Source organism: Artemia franciscana, chromosome 7 (genome assembly GCF_032884065.1).
Source record: "Artemia franciscana chromosome 7, ASM3288406v1, whole genome shotgun sequence".
In the NCBI taxonomy this organism is placed as follows: Eukaryota; Metazoa; Arthropoda; class Branchiopoda; order Anostraca; family Artemiidae; genus Artemia; species Artemia franciscana.
In genome coordinates, this window is record NC_088869.1 from 60,310,826 (window position 1) to 60,327,461 (window position 16,636).

The 16,636-nt window shown below is 34.5% G+C and overlaps 2 protein-coding genes across 2 annotated transcripts in view; both read right to left on the reverse strand.

Moving 5' to 3' along the window:
* Positions 1-3,094, reverse strand: part of LOC136029558 (zinc finger CCCH domain-containing protein 14-like) — a 54,448-nt gene extending 51,354 nt beyond the window's left edge. Inside the window, exon 1 of the mRNA XM_065708037.1 lies at positions 3,004-3,094. Within this exon, the coding sequence (XP_065564109.1) occupies positions 3,004-3,039 (36 nt within the window). The 5' untranslated portion in view covers positions 3,040-3,094. The remainder of the gene's footprint in view (positions 1-3,003) is intronic.
* Positions 3,095-7,624: 4,530 nt separating this feature from the next.
* LOC136029559 (protein PALS1-like) overlaps positions 7,625-16,636 on the reverse strand; it is a gene marked incomplete in the record, with an annotated part of 254,054 nt that continues 245,042 nt past the window's right edge. The window contains 2 exon segments of the mRNA XM_065708038.1: positions 7,625-13,097; positions 14,805-14,986. Of these exon segments, the coding sequence (XP_065564110.1) occupies positions 12,906-13,097; positions 14,805-14,986 (374 nt within the window).

The following is a 16,636-nucleotide window of genomic DNA, read 5'->3' on the forward strand; positions in this document are numbered from 1 at the left end:
ATTAATAGAGATCTCAATATATCAAACATTATGAAATCAGTCAAGTGATCATGATACAAGGCACCTTGGTCAGTCATTGGTTTTGCAGCCAAGCTTTGTTCACAAGAGGAGTTGCAAGCAGCACTTAAATATGGTATTAAGTTTGAACATCTATTTCCTCAAAATCAAGGAGTATATAAAATATATAAATGAAATTGTAAAAGAAAAACAAAATACTTCAACAAATATTTGTTGAAATAAAACAAAATAAAATATCTGCTATTGGCATCAATCCAGCTGTTGTAGACTGGCTGATGAATTTCCTTACAAAGTGCAAGCAGAAAGTTTGCTTATTTGCTACAGATGGCGAACCAATATACTCTGATGAGGTTGAAGTAATGAGCAGAGTACCACAGGAAAATGTATTGGGTCCAACTCTCTTTCCAATTTACATCAATGACATATTTAACCATATTGACAATGGCATGCACCTGTGCACTGATATGCCAAACTCTTTGGTATTGCATACCCTCAGAGTATCCAGCATGACATAGATGAGCTACAAGTTTGGACCCATGACTGGCTTCTCCAATTTAATGCAGGAAAGTGCTGTGTACCCAATAACCCAATGGCAAACTACACAATCTACAACCCCACCACCAAAGTAAGAGAGCAACCAAATAACAGAGCAGAAGAAAGGGATCTAGGTGTCATTATTGATGATAAACTTAAATTTCACAGCCATTTCCAGCATGTTGTTTCCCATGCAAGCTCCAGTCTTAGACTACTAAAACAAACCATCAACAGCAGACAGGCATCTATATTTATAAAACTATACAAGGCTCTTGTCAGACTTCATCTCAATTTTGGCATGTGTCTTGCTGGTCCTTCTTATCAACAAGATGTGAGGCTCATTGAAAACATACAGAGACAAGCAACAAAATGCATAAAAAGTCTAGTATCAACCTCATATGAGGACCACCTCAAGTACCTCAAACTACCCACTCTGGTTTACCAATGCTTGCACAGCAATATGATGTTTACTTACAAGCTGCAGAACAAAAAGTCAGCAGTCTTTGGCAGCAATCTCAGCACCAGCCAGCACAACACAAGAGGACACTCCAAGAAGCAACCAAAGTCAAGCTCCTGATCTAAAACTTGCCAAACATTCTTTTCAAGAAGAGTCATAAATCATTGGAATAAACTGAAAGATTCAACTGTCAGTGCTCCCTCCCAAAACCAACTTGACAAAGAGTAGGAGAAGAAGCAGTGGAGGTTTGACTGGCAGTCATCAACTCAAGAGCACTACAGGTCAGGAAGACCTTAAAGCTCTCAGATGGATTAAGGTAATTAAGGTAAGGTAAAGCATTGATGTAAAATTTGGCTTTATAACATAGATGAATAAAATACATAAGAAAAACATAACACCAAAAACTAAACATCATTTAAATTATAGAAAAAAAGGGAGAAGGTTGTGCATAAAGAGAAAATTTCAATAAAAATTACCACTAAAAATCTTAGCTTTATCCAACAGCTCTTTAACTTTAAATCTCAAAACTAATTCAATATTACAAAAACAAACAATATTAAATTTAGCAAACAATATTAAAAACAATATTAAAATTAGCAATGACATCAAATATTGAGCTGAAGCACAATAAGGTAACCCTAGATAAAGAACAGTATCAGAAACTGGAAATGAAGTACTCCTCTTGTAAATTAGTTCAGCTTAGTTACTGAGCCTTTAATGAATTTCTGAGCCCTTAGAAAGGCTAAAATAATACTTGAAGTGCCAATATTTGGACAGTGTAACTGCAAAAACCAACTGAAGTCCAAAAATTTGCAGGTGAACACACAACAATCCCAGTAAGAGCCACAAGAATCCTTGTGCTCAGCTAAGCATCAAGTACACAAGCTGTAGTGACAGTCAAATCAGCTCCAGCTTATAGTGCAAAGAACTGAAAACAATCTGTTGATGTGTTTAAACAAATGCTAGATGCTGAATGATCCTCTAGAGTGTAAACTCAATTGAGATGCAGCATGGAACAGCCTATGTTCAATATTTGTATATAACTAAAGTCATCATTTTGGAGCTCTACAAGGAGAAATCCTTAGATTGCTCATAGCCACAATTTAAGGTAGCCTAATAATAACTGTAACAAATGCCCATGTTGTTACCTATACACAGGGGTTTCATAAGTTTTATTTATTTATTATATTTACAGAGTATAAAAAGGGAATTAATTAGTGTGCCCGAGTTGTCTCTATACCAGTTGTGGAATACTGTAGCATGTAGGCTATATTTACTTATATCCTAATGTATACTACCTCTCCTGCTGGTCCTAAATTTAGACTTAATTAAAATATTTCATTGCTATTTGTACTATATCCATCAAAGCTTGGGTTTTCTATGTTTGTTAATAGGTTCCTCCACTAGATCCAGCCAATATTTGATTCTAAAAGAATTGAGGGAAACAAGACAGTCTAGCCTAATCTGTTTGACAGAAATATACTGCATAGACCTACTACAAAGTGAGAATTATGTTGTTACAGTGGTTGTATAAGTTTGATATAGCCTAGGATAACCTAGAGCTAGGCTATATATAGGACTGCTAGGGCTGAGGGGGCATTGTCAGAGAAGCAGCAACAGTATTTGAGTGTCACAAGGTAATAAATTTAATGGTATTACTTTTGATTTTAGACTTTTTTCAGAAGGCCTTAGCTCTAAAGTGTTATCAAATGACAGTCAATACTTATGAATGATACAAGTAAGCATTTTAGAATGTTAAAATTAGCGTATTTTCCTGGATGTTATTAGTATTTCCTTCCAAATAGTAATAATACCAAAATGATACCAGGAAACCCCTTTTGGAGGGGAAGAGTTGGAGCTAACTAAATTGATATACCTTTGGACAGTGCAGCCTAGTTTTTATTTTGGGTCCATTCCTTAAAGCTTTATTCAAAGAAATGAACTAATCTCCAAGGTAGAAAGCATTGTACCTTCTACAATTTCAAAGAATTTACCTTAATTTTCTGACTGACTTCTCCTTTTAGATCCATTACTGACGCTCAATATTTTCGTTTGCTTCTTCCTCTTATGCTTGAAAGAGGTAAGATATCATGAAATGTAGATGGCAATGCTTCATTGGCAATGCTTATAAGTAACATATTGAAAATGAAACAAGCCATGATCATTGAAATACAAACAGGCTGGAGTTGAAGGCGCAAAACTCTATTGCATGGAGAGACCCCGATCCATCTTCAGAGAAGATAGTCTTCTCTACACACATTTAAGCCTGCAGTGTCATATATTACTACTGTTAACAACTTACCACAGCACCGAGCCATCTGAGGCCAACATAGCTACGCATGCTCCTCCTTCATCCGCATCTGTTCAAAGCCTCCCTCTTTACACCCTCCCAGAAAGTTCCCATTTTCCTTAAATCTTTCTCTACGACAGAGGGCTGGATCTAGAGAAAAATCTGGGGGGGGGGCACTGGATCAAGAACGCCAACATGATTCGAGCGTAATGAAAGGGGGGTGTAGATAACACTTTCGTCAGACCAGTTCGTTTTTGTGAATCTGGTTGGTGCTGATGTAAAATAAGAAAGAAACCTCTTTGAAAGCCAAAAATATTTTCCTATAGCTGTAAAATGCATATTAACAGCAGACGGGAGTAGAGTCTTTGATGAATAAATTACTATGGCTTCATTGAGACTTTCTGAATGAGTAGACCAGACTAATTTTTTTTTTTCAGTGTTGGATAAAAAAAAATCAATTAATGGGGAAACCTCTAATTTCTAAGAGTAGAAATAGAACTGTTTTTGCAAGAGGTAGAGAATTGTAAAGCAGCCCCTTGATCCACTACAAGATTCCAAAATTTTCTATAAAGAAACTGAAAACCAACCGCACGCCTGGTTACTGCGGATTATCTGAGCAGCGCTTGAAATTATGGGGTCCTGCCTTATTGCTCTGGCAGCTAGAAAATGTTTTGAAGACGTTCCACGACAAGCAAAGGAATATTGTGTCAAGGGCTCCTTTTTTCACGGATTCTTTAATCGGAACCAGAACCAAAACATGGAATGGGTCGTGTCCCCCACTGTCAAAGCTTATTTTTTTTCAAAAAGGAAAGCATTTATATTATAATGTTTATTGTAAATCCTACCCATACCGTGGCAGGGTTTAATACCCAAGTATATTTAAAGTTCCTAATTTCTTCGAAAACCATACAAGTCTAATAATGATAGAGAAACATTTAATATATTAGTGTAAATAGATGTTTCATATCGAAATAATGTCATGTACATTATCACAAAGTAATAATATTGTAATGTAAAATGGTTCCATTTTCTAATAGATATACCTTTCTCTTGCAATCACACGCCTGTAGAATACTCTTTAATTCATTTAACTTCATGTTCCATCCATCTTACTGTTGGCAATGTAGTAGCCATTTGAAGTTTTGTTTTAGCAGGAGAATTATGATCAAATGGTATTAATGTAATATCTTGAGCTTGTACATCTCTCCCTTTTTTATCTGAAATGTAAACTAGAAGGAAGATGAATTTACCCATCCCTGAAAATATTTTTTACCCCTTGTTTGAATTGTAAACTACAAACAAAATTAGTCTCTGATAAGGGCGGGGGCTTGAGAGTAAGGGGTATTAACCCTTGCTAGCCCTTAATAGCCTTACATTGTATGATTTGTAACCAAAAGTTTTAATGTCTCATTCCTTTAAATTTCCTTAAAAAATACATAGAATTTATAAAAAAATAAATGCTAATAAAATACTGGAGTTAGATTAGTAGTAAGCTATTTTTTTTCTATGGTAATATGAAGCTATGTGATATTCCAAAATATGAATTTCGAAAAACTGTTTGTCCTAGGTAGTTTGATGGGTGAGTAAGGTTAAGGCTTCATTCAAGTGCTTATCTGTCTTAATTACTAAAGTAAGATTTTTTTTTATTTATTTTTTTTTTTTTAGTAGTAGTAGTTGTAGTAATAGAACAGAAAAGAATGTAGGTATGAATATATATATATATATATATATATATATATATATATATATATATATATATATATATATATATATATATGTCAATTTTTTTGTGTGTGTATGTGCTTGAGTTTGTGTTTCTGTATGTGTGCTCGTTCACTAATGTTTTTTGATTCTATATGTCACTCCTATTCTCCATCTCATTCTTCCCTCTTCTCCCACACATACAAATCAAAGTAATAGATCTCACTCTACTAATCTGGATCATCTTATCTGTACTAATCTATATCATACCATCCCAGCTCTAGCGATCTATATCATACCATCCCATCTCTACATTTCTAGATCACATAAATCACCTTACTAATCTAAATATCACTACTACTAGTAGTACTAGCATTCCTTATTTTTTTGGTTCTCTTCTTGACAGATTTTTCGGTTAGTCTGTAAGTCTCGTTTCTGTAGATCTGGTTCGTACCGTAGGATGAGACGAGTTTGTATCAAATTCAAGGTGAGGAAAACTGAACAAAAAGAAAGAAAAGGCCATACTAGAGTATAAGATTCAGTCTCCGAGCTTTTCTGATGCAAAACGAATTTATTACATTTTCTGTTGTCGGCAGTTCGTTCCTGTATACTTGCATAAACAACAGTACCTTTAAACTCTCCTTTGACGTTGTGCTTCTGAGTGCAGAACACGTTATGTCGACCTTGGAGAAAATTCTTTCTCCCTTGCATGTTGAAACTGGAAGCGTCGCAAGAATTGTGACCAATGCAAAGATGTTCGGGAAAATCTGCTCCTGATAGCCGAAATAGCCGTCTTCAGCTTCTCCGTTGCGACGTTCGACCAGTGGCTCTTCCAGATCTAGAATCCCATTTTCAAATCAGTACATGTGTCACTTAAGAGGTCCTTATACTTTTCGTACCCTTCCTTCAAATCGTCCCAATTCTTGCTATGGACAATTGTTGGAATTAGTGATGAAAGTTTAGCCGCATGAGCAAAATAGAAGCTGTATCTTACCAAGAAATCAAGGAGAATGGCATACATGGCTGGGATGAATGCCGTCATCCTTTAGTTGCTTTCTGGATCCAGATTTGGTACACAGAGCGCGAGGCTATGCGTGGTTGGACGACTTTCATGGCAATATCGATGTTTTTTGCCATGTTCTCGACTTCCGTATAGAGACACCGGAACTCGGTTTCTGCACGGGCTCGCATTTCCTCTAATGTTATTTTGACGCTGCTTATGAGTTCTAAAGCTCTCAAAAGATCACCATCCTTTTGATGAAGTGACTCTGCAAATGGTTTCATTAGAGATGAAAACGGATTCAAGCAGACCAGTCCGATCAACGGGTTTGGTTTCTCAATGCAAGAACGTAGTAGATGTGCTGCTGGCCTCTCGGTCAAGCCAGCCTTCCATCTTATCCAGAGTGGAAATAATGGACGACAAGGAACCCCAGAACCGACTAATTGCCTCATGCCTCTCTACAAATCTTGTGGTACAAAGACCAATCAGGGTCTCAGCTCTACAGTTGTCTGACATTAGATGTTTCTTCAGAAGTCTTGTTCGTTTGGCACTCGAGCTGAAATGAGAGATAGTTTCTCGTACGACATCTTACACATTCCGTAGAATTGGGACAGAAACTATAATCGAGCACGAAAGATTAGTGGCATGCCTTACAAAATCAAAATAATCTGCAAGTTGGTAACTGCGCTTTATTTCGCCAGCAGCCCCCCTTTACCAAGCTTGAAATGCTAGCGGCTTTGTCATAACCTTGGCCGACGCACTTTTTCATGTCTAAGCCGGATTTGGTGACTTCACTTAAAAGTTGTCTGCCGAGGCTTTTGCCGTCTAGTCTTTCTTAAAATTTTTGACTGGTGTTGGTCTTTTCATCTTCAAAGAGCCCTGATAAGGTTTGAAAAGCGTCGAATATGGCAACAGGATCTTTTCGGATTACGTAGCCCTTTTCTGATTTGTAAACATAACGAATCGCTACTGCCATGAGTTCCCTTGTCTGTCTATCGGTGGATTCGTAAGCAATGAGACACCAAACTCTTGCTGTGTTCACTTTTCTGACTGCTTCGGACTCTATAAGTTCTCCAATTGTCCCGATTAGCTCATTTTGGATCTGCTTACTAGTGTATTTTGTGTTCAGAAATTCAATAAAAAAAACAACAATTTTTTTAACTGAAAGTAATGAGCGACATAAAAATGAACAGAAATTAATCCGTATATGAAATGGGCTGTCCCATCCTCAACGCCTCGCTCTTTACGCTAAAGTTTGACTCTTTCTCATAGCTCTACTTTTTAAAATAATAAAAACTTTAGCGTTTACCCTTCTTTAACCCCTTTTACATTAAAAATCACTTAACTAAAATCAAGTAGTTGCGGGCATCAAGCAAGGGCTAATTGTAGAAAAAGCCAAGACAGATAGTCTCGGGGGAGAGGTAAATCTGGCGTAAGCCCTTTCTAGGATTGTATAAAATGATGTGATTTCACTTGTTGATAGACAAGTCTATCATCAATCCGTTCATACAACACTCCTGGATGTGGGCTTAATATTTATAGAAATGTGGTAGCAATGACCTTAAGATGCTGCATAAAATTAAATATCGAACGAACTAGTTGACAAACTTGCAGAGAACACCAGTTAAATAGTCAACAAATACTCTTGTATTTCTTTGTACTAACACACTGTACAAATAACTATTGGTCCATATTTATATTAAAATATATTCAAACAGTTCCCTTGCAAACCTTTCCAAAAGGCATGAATGTCAGGCAAAAAAAAAAAAAAAAAAAAAAGAAAAAAAAAGTATAACCAACATGTCACTAAATTATGGCGAAACGAAAAAGTAACAACAGGAGCAGTAATAGAAAGTCGGGATTGAAAATTTCTGGGCGGGGGTGTAATAAGCAAAATGAAGAAGGAACAACAAAAGGAGCAGTGAAAGAATCAATAAAGAAATCGGCACGGATTGTCTAAAATAAAAATAAAACAAATAACACAATTATACCATAATTATTTCTATTTGTTAACAACATTTACCCCACCCCCTTCCCATTGAGTGGATATGACTCCAAGGATGGGAACTGTAGCATATATTCAACAGTTGTACACCAGTTCAGGAAGTAACTCAGTTCAGAGAGGCTCTGTCAGGAAAAATAGATAAGTTCTTTAGAGTTCAGGTAGAGCATGAATCAGAAAACAAAAAGGTGAACTATAAGAAAACAATGAGGAAGGGGCACCAATTCCCCAAAACGAAGGGAGAGGGGCCACGTTTTTTTTAATAAAAAAAGATGTTCTTTAAAATCTAGGAAAGCATTTTAGATTTTTCATTTTTTCATGGAAATACAAAAAAACTGTTTTTTTTTTACAAAAAAAAGTCACAAGGGGGTGGGGGTAAATAGCAAAATAAAGAAGTAACAGAAACTGGAACAGTAAAAGAAGTAACAAATAAATCGGCATTGATTGTCTAAAAATAAAAGAAAACAAATAGCACCAATTATACCGCAATTATTTCTTTTTACGTGACATTGGGTAGAATGACTCTAAGGATGTGACCTGCGACAAATCTTCAACAACTGTACAGGAAGGACGTAAATCAGTCAATAAATAGGCGAAGAATGAGAAAAAAATGAAACAGAGGCGTTGTGGGGGGATGGGGGACGGTCTTTCCGTTTTTATTTTTAAAGAAGATATAGAAAAGTTATAATTTGAAATCTAGGGGGTCATTTTAGTTTTTTCGATTTTTATCATAAAAAAACAACAAAAACTCCTGTTTTTTTTTTGTAAAAAAGAAGAGCAAATATTTTCTAAATCTCGTGAGGATAATAACAAAATGAAGAAGTAACAGCAACAGGAAAAGTAACAGAAAATCGGGATTGATTGTCTAAAATGAAAAAAATCCAACTAACTATACAAATTTACTTCTAATTAATCATACTTTAACTTCAATCACAATATTTGGGACAATAAATGTCACAACTAGTAAATGATTATCAAATCTTCACGCCTTTTTCTTATTACAAGAATTTAAAGTTAAATATACTTAAATTTGTACTTGGAAGCACGCAATTATGGCCTGAAGGCCTCTCAGACGAGCAATTTGTCAAAACAATTTCTATGAAATTTCATATATGACACGCAATTACATATAAAATATGCTAATTGTAACATCAATGACTTAAGTAACATTGGTGCTGCCATTCTCCAAATTCAATATAGTCTCCCCCCCCCCAACCGCCGTTATATTACACATTATAATTGCTGTATGTATATCTGTATAATAAGTATTTGTAAAATTACACATGAAACATACTTTGCATGCAATATTACATAAAATTGAATTTCCCTCTTTTTAACAAAGTATTTTGACACAATCAGTTAGTATGGCCCGTACTTACTGTATCTTATTATGTATAACAAAGGATATATAGAGTTCAAAGTACAGTAATATTTCTGAGCTCGGGCTGCTATGAAATCTTTTATGGAGTAAAAACTAAATATAGGAAGAGTAGTCTATGCAAATTGATTTACTTGGGTTCAATCTTAGATAATTTTTCCAGAGGCAGTTTTATAAAAATAAAAAAGAAAAATCACTTGAAAACCCGCGTTTTTACTGTTTTCCTTGGGGATAGGGAATTACCCAAATAAATTAAATGTAAACTGAGTCACTTTTCGCTAATCTTGAAAAGAGGTTAATTTTCAGTTAACTGAGGATTTATTAACTTAATGAAATTAAACTAATTAATTAATAAAATTTACCAAGTGCCTTATAACTTTGGCGGTGTGTCGTCTTAAATACAATCAAGTTCTTAAAAGGAACAAAAGAGGATATCTATCATCAATTTTCAATTAGTTACACAAATTTAAAGTTTAATTATTTAAATATTTAATTATAATATTAACATCCAAGGGTAATATTTAAAACTCGTTCACTAAGAGAACATTTTGTTTATTAATTCGTTCTTAAAGCAAAACATCACTGCAGTTGGATATCTTAATTCAAATCAGTGTGAAAAAAAACATGAGCCCGCCGTTTTGTAGGAAAAAATACGTAATAAAATAAGTAATAAAAAATAAGTAATAAAAATAAAAAAAAACATCATCACAAAGCATTCAGCTTTGACTGGAATTATTAACAATAGAGGGACCAAAATTTTTTAACAGTATAGGTACAAAAAATATTTTGCAAAATATTGTGGGAGGGGCATTCCAGAGAACCCAATTTTGTTTGATTGAAACCTGAAAAACTTGGGAGCACTCACTGGGTGCGTCATGATGACTCAATCCAGAGGAGAGAGAGATAGCTTGTTATTTTATATAATTTACGCTTTTGATACGGTAGACGGAAAAGAAATAAAAATGAATATTTATAATATTCTATCAATTTCCTCGTTCTTTCCAAGATTGAGATTGTACTTCAATAAGATAAACATTGTTTTCAATTTTCATAAGCACGGTTTTTAAAAAAAGTAAAATTATGTTTTCTAAGCCAACTGCAACAAATGTGTATACTTATTTGAACTGACATCTGAAAAAAAGGGTAATTATGCTAGTGTCATTTTATGAAGAGAAAAGAATTAGTGAACAGATTTGCTTGGCAACATCGATACAAAAAACCACTTCAAAACTAAACATAACTCATTACAAGAACAGAACAATAATTAAAATCCAATGATTTTACAAAAGTGACACCTAAAAGTTCGAATACTGGCAGAAAATTAGCCCAGTTACAAATTACTAGGACCGTTACACATATCTTTAGAAGAAACATTTCTAAGCTTTTCCTTGAAATTTCGCCTGTCCCAGAAGAGTACCCATAATAAAATTTCATATTCTTTTTTAAAGTTTTGGCAAAACATTGATAGGCAGCATCCAATCTAAAATCAATTCGTTCTAAAAATTGAGTAGTCATCAAAATATGTTTGACCATAATAAAAGCAATATCTAGAATCTAAAAACTGACGAAATTTGAGGCAAATTACAAAATAAGCATCGCAGTGTAATTATTTAGAAGAAACATAATTGAAATCTGGAATTAATTCCTATCCACCAGCAGTGCCAAAATAAGGATTTGTCCTGTTAATCTAGGTTAATTTGTAACTGAGTTCATTGGGAAGACAATAATGCAATTTAAAAACTTCAAACTAAAAAACACAATATAAAATAGATACACAATATAATTTTACTTCAATTTTATGTTTCAATACTTGGTGGAAATAATCATTAACTTTGAAACTTACTGACAATTAAAACCAACTAAAACAATTTTTCCTTATTCTTCAAACTAGCAGGAAAAAAAAAAACAAACAAAAAAAAAACAAACAAACAAACATACTATTCGGTATTCGCAATAAATTCATAAAGCTGTCGAAAGTTAAGTTTAATGATTATAAAAATTATTTTTTCTTTCACAAAATGCCAAACTTTTCTTCAACAGATTGTGCTTGATAATTTTAATAAGAAGTGTCCAGGAATCTGCAAACAAAATATAGAATTTCTTGGGAGGGCAAGTTGTAAGCAAACCCCACCCCTTGGGAAGTCCCTCATGTACGAATACCAAAAAGTCCTATTTTTGATAGATGACTCCCTACCTCTCTAGTATCTCTTCAGGTACCTAAAAAAATGGAATCTTTTATTTCGTTTTCAAAAAGGTTTTTCAATAAGAGGGGAGATGTTAGCCTCCTCATCGCCTGTAATACATGCCTGTTCCTGTTACATTCTCCCAAATGAGAAGGGAAGCCAGGGTCTAAGCCCCAGTCCTTCTTATTTGAATGACATCTAGCTAGAATTTAGAAAACTTGTTATTTTGAATTTTGAAGCCTGCAATTCAATTTTAAATAAAAAATTTTTCTTTTAAACTTTAATTTAAAAAAATTAAAGTTTTTTGGAGTTCACAATTTTAAGTTGCAATATACAAACTTTGTTGTTGTAGTTTACTATTTTCAAGAAAGTCGTTTTGGTTCTTTTTTCCCTTCTCCGAACCGATAAGAACTGTAAGAATACATAACTTTTCACAATAAATGCATGTGTGAAACTGCCGTTACGTAGGTTTCGCTACCTACGAAATTTAAATCAAATTAAAACTTAATATAAATAATTGTGAGTTTCAGTAAAATGTAACCTGTCAATTGCTAATCTGAAAGGTATTCACAATGCAACAAACCTGGTGGAGCCACTTTCCCAGGATAGCGGATATCAGATCTGACAGTTGGTTTCTGAATATCACAATAGAGCATACATTTTTTTTATTACCTAGAAGCAAATTTTTCAAACTTTATAAAGATGGACCTTAAAATTTCATTAAAATTGATTGATTAAGTTACTAAAACTGAATAAAAATTCCCTTTGTTGCTGTTTCCCTTTCTCCGAAACAATAAAGGCAAGAAATGAAGAGTTCATGAGTTTTCACAACAAACAAAAAACATGAAACTACCCGTAGGCTTAGTCATTATCTAAATTAATCTCCTTCTTTTATGAATGCGACATCAAAGAATATACTTACAATTTTTTTTAAACCAGATTTTCATGACGGGAAACTTACCCCGAGAATCTCCGAGGCACTACCCTTCACAATGATTAATCAAAATCAAATGAACAATAAAACTTCTGCTTTTCAAGGTAGAATCCATGCGTTCAAGTAAATAACTTAATTTCTCTAAAATCTCGAAGTACCGAGATTAGGAAGATTTGGTCAAACTGAGTATCCTACAACACAACAAAAGAGTCAAACATCAATTAAAATTTAAATATACACAATATACAAATGCTATCATGGAAGTATATACACAATTCTATTTTTTGAAAAACTTCAACTAGTCAGAAAATCTTCAGATATCGTCTGTTTTAATTGACGACAAGTATATCACCGGAATTGATCTGCTGCCTTCTGCATAGTTGGGAGTTCTCTGTCATTATATAATAATTAACTAGGTCTGTCACCTTTCAGCCAATTGGCGGGAACCCACTGTGGCTCCCTCTCAAGACTATTCACTTCTTGTAATAGCTGGCCATATGTCCGATCATCGTCACTATTAACAATAACTAAGTCAAAATAATGTCCAAAGGTTTCTTCCATCTCTCGAGCCTTTTCAATAATGTCCTTCAACTCTTCGTCCTATGGATAAAAAGTGTCAAGTGAAAAGCTGAATAATTTAACCATAACTGGAAAAAAAACGCCCTCGAATGGGCGCAAAGAGTTCAAAAGAAAATAGTTAATGAAAAAGAGAATTTAAAGGGAAGAAGTAAATAGGGAGAGTTAAGACAGAGAGGGGGGGGGGAACTTTATTTGCCTTGGGATGCATGGCACTGTGACGAGCTATTAACGGCTGTAGTGGTTATTATCTCATTCCGTATCTCTGTGAGGAAGAAAAACAAAGGAATCTTTCCAAGAAGGTGAGGAAGGGGATTTTATAAAAAAAAATTCCTGGGTTAAATAACCAATTACCTATTATTTTAGGTAACATCACTTTTGAAGGATGTTTCCCCCTTTTTAACGGCATTATGCATTTTTAGTCATGCTAATAAAGTCTAATGGTCACATTTGGATTTAAGACATTAAGAATATTTAGAACCGACACAAAAAGAAGATACTTTTGGCATATATTACTCCCGAAGTTTTTTCAGTTTCGGTTACTATGAAGAAGGATAGCCCTTGACTCACGGTGCGTTACAATGAACTGTTTGAAAATGAACAACAATTAAATACTTAAAAGCTAATCATACAACTTCTTCTCAGGGGTAGAACATTTTGTGCTATATCTGGCATCTCCTAAACGAGCCTACCTCCCCCTACCTCCCTACTAAACGAGCCAGTTAATACTTAAGCCCAATCAGAGCCAAAAGGTGGCTGGCCTTATCTGGCCTCCCTCCCACCTGGGACTGAAGGGGGGATTCGGAGTTCCTAATGTTATATGGAAAGAGGAAAGATATTTAGGAAAGATTCAAGTTGATCACCCGAGCCGCTCCCAAAATATCCATGTCTGCACCTTTTTATAGGGTAACCATCTTTTCGTCTTAGAAGAATCATTTACTTTAGCTGTTCGTAGTGAATACAAATTGGTGAGGATCAGATAAATTATTTAGAGCCTCTTAGCCCAATCCTATCATAATCTCCATACTTGCAAGAGTATCATTTCTGCTTCTTCTTAAAGATCACCGCCAATCTCAAATGCAGGTTAGAATTTTTTTTCAAAAATTTCCGATTTTTTATTATCATTTATCGTTATATTAAAAATTTTAATATAATAATAAGGGTTTATTATTAAAAATGAAAAAAAGATTAAATTTGTAGAGCTGAAGTTTTGCACAAGTATACCAAACGGAGAACAGACGTTCTTGAAAACTTATACATTAATTAACGACACATGCTAGTCAATCGCAGATTCAGGATGCAGTTGGAGGAAGTGGGGTCCGACTAGCATAGATGCAGTTTATTTTCGTAAAGTTTACACTTACCTTTATCTGAAAATATTGAATTAAATTCCGTTTCAAGGTTACAAAGCCCCCCTGCTCGTCAACCATTTTTTCAAAAAGGATAACAAAAATCATAAAACTCAAGCAATATTTTTTTTTCAACTGAGTACAGTACATAATATAACTTAACAGGCTCCCGTTTGGAAATTCTCCTTCGGTTCGAGATTACAGTCCCAAATTCTAGCCCTCCCCCTTTAACCATTTGATTCTGAAAAGGTAATAAAAATCACAACAATGCAAGAAATAACTTCTAAAACAGAATACAGTCCATACCTTAACATACCTTACCTTACATACCATACTTTGACATACCTTACATACCATACCTTAACACACATAATGAACATACCTTAACAGGCTCCCGCTTGGCAATTCTCTTCTGTCGTAATTTCTCAAGAGAAGGAGGTGCAATAAACACCACATATGGCATTAAGTCCGAAGTTCTGAGAAGTTTCAAACTTTGAGGATGCAAATTGAGAACACATATCCGACCTTGATTTATAACAGCTCGTATTGCATCGATAGACGTACCTGTAATAAATTAGAAATATGGGTCCTCTTCAACTTTTGATAAAGCTTAATTTTTCAGCTATTTCCTCCATTCACAAAAACAAAAATAATATGAAAAAAAGATAAAGAAAAACCTCAAGACATCTCAGTAGCTAAAGGAGCTTCCAGATAAATGTATTGGCCAATTATTATATTGTAACAGAAAAATAATTGAAAATATTAATTATAAATAGGTAAAATTATAAGAATTAAATCTGATACATCTCAGATTAACGGTAAAAAAAAAAAAAAACACTACATAATACCTTGTAAATTGTATTGCTGTATTTTTGTTTGACATGAGCATCTAATGCTCACAACCAAAACGGTCTCTCCTTCCTTAAAAACGGTTACCGAAAAAGACTATAGTATGTATACTGTAATATAAATGTGTCAACATAATATAGATATATATAGCATAACTATAGATGCTCAGAGAATAAGATACTTTAAAACATAATGGGTTCAAGATGTGTTTTCCATGGTTAGAAATTAATTTCAATGTAGTGTCATCTTTGCTCAGAGGGTTGCACTTATCTTCCTATTTTTCCAAACTTTTTTCAACTGTGAAAAAAATACTCTCAGCCTTGGTTATTCTACTTTTAACATTTTAACGGCTCCCAACGTCTTTGCTACTAATACTACCAAGGTAAGTGAAGCTGTCCATTTGATCGATCTTTTTGTTACCAAACGTTACCTTTTCGGTTATATATAGTTATATCTTAAATACTAAAACGCGGTATTATTTTAACTCAATTAAAAATATCCTATTATTTACTATAAAAAAAGGTAAAGGATACGGCATTAGACTTTACAGTCCCTACCGGCGGTGCTGATCTCCGTTTCTTAGCCCTTCAGCCAGGAAGTACAATGGGGGGTTGGGGGCCAACCATCCTGTGCTTCCGCACACCCTTCCTGTTTACCTTCCCCAGATTTCTCCAGGTACCCATTTAAAGCTGGGTAGACTCTAGCTAAGCTTACAGAATCACGCCACTGACTCCCGTCCCTAACTGAACAATTGGGTACACTGGGATTCGAACCCGCGTCCTTTCAGACAAAGGATCCCAAATCCAGCGCACAAACCGACTCGGCTAGGACGGCTCCTATTTACTATACTCGGCAGTTATTATTCAATTGCTTGGAAAAAACGTTTTTATTCCCATTTTATTCAGGATGATTAATGTCAGCATAATCACATTCGTTTTGAAATTGCAGTTCAGAGAGAAGCCACACCCACCATAAAGATTTTATAAATAAAAAAAAAACAAAACAAAAAAACACGACACTTAAATTGCAGATGGAAGGAGGCGGAGACGGAAGGAGGAAGAAACAAAACTATAGTCGTCATTGTGTATTGATGATCAGCTGTTTTTAGTTTTCATATCCATTAAATAAACAAAAAATTTGTTTTTTTTAGATTTTCAGTGGTGGGGGAGGAGATTAATTCGAGACACCCATCCCACCCAGCATAGGTTTGGCCCCACGGTTAATTTTGGTTTATTTTACCTCATATTATTAGCTTTTTTGAAAAGAACAACATGAGACTAGAATTATATATTTTTGCTATGCCCGTGAAGTTAAATTTTTCGGTGAGGCTTTTTGAACCTTATTTTTAAAGATTACTTGCAATAG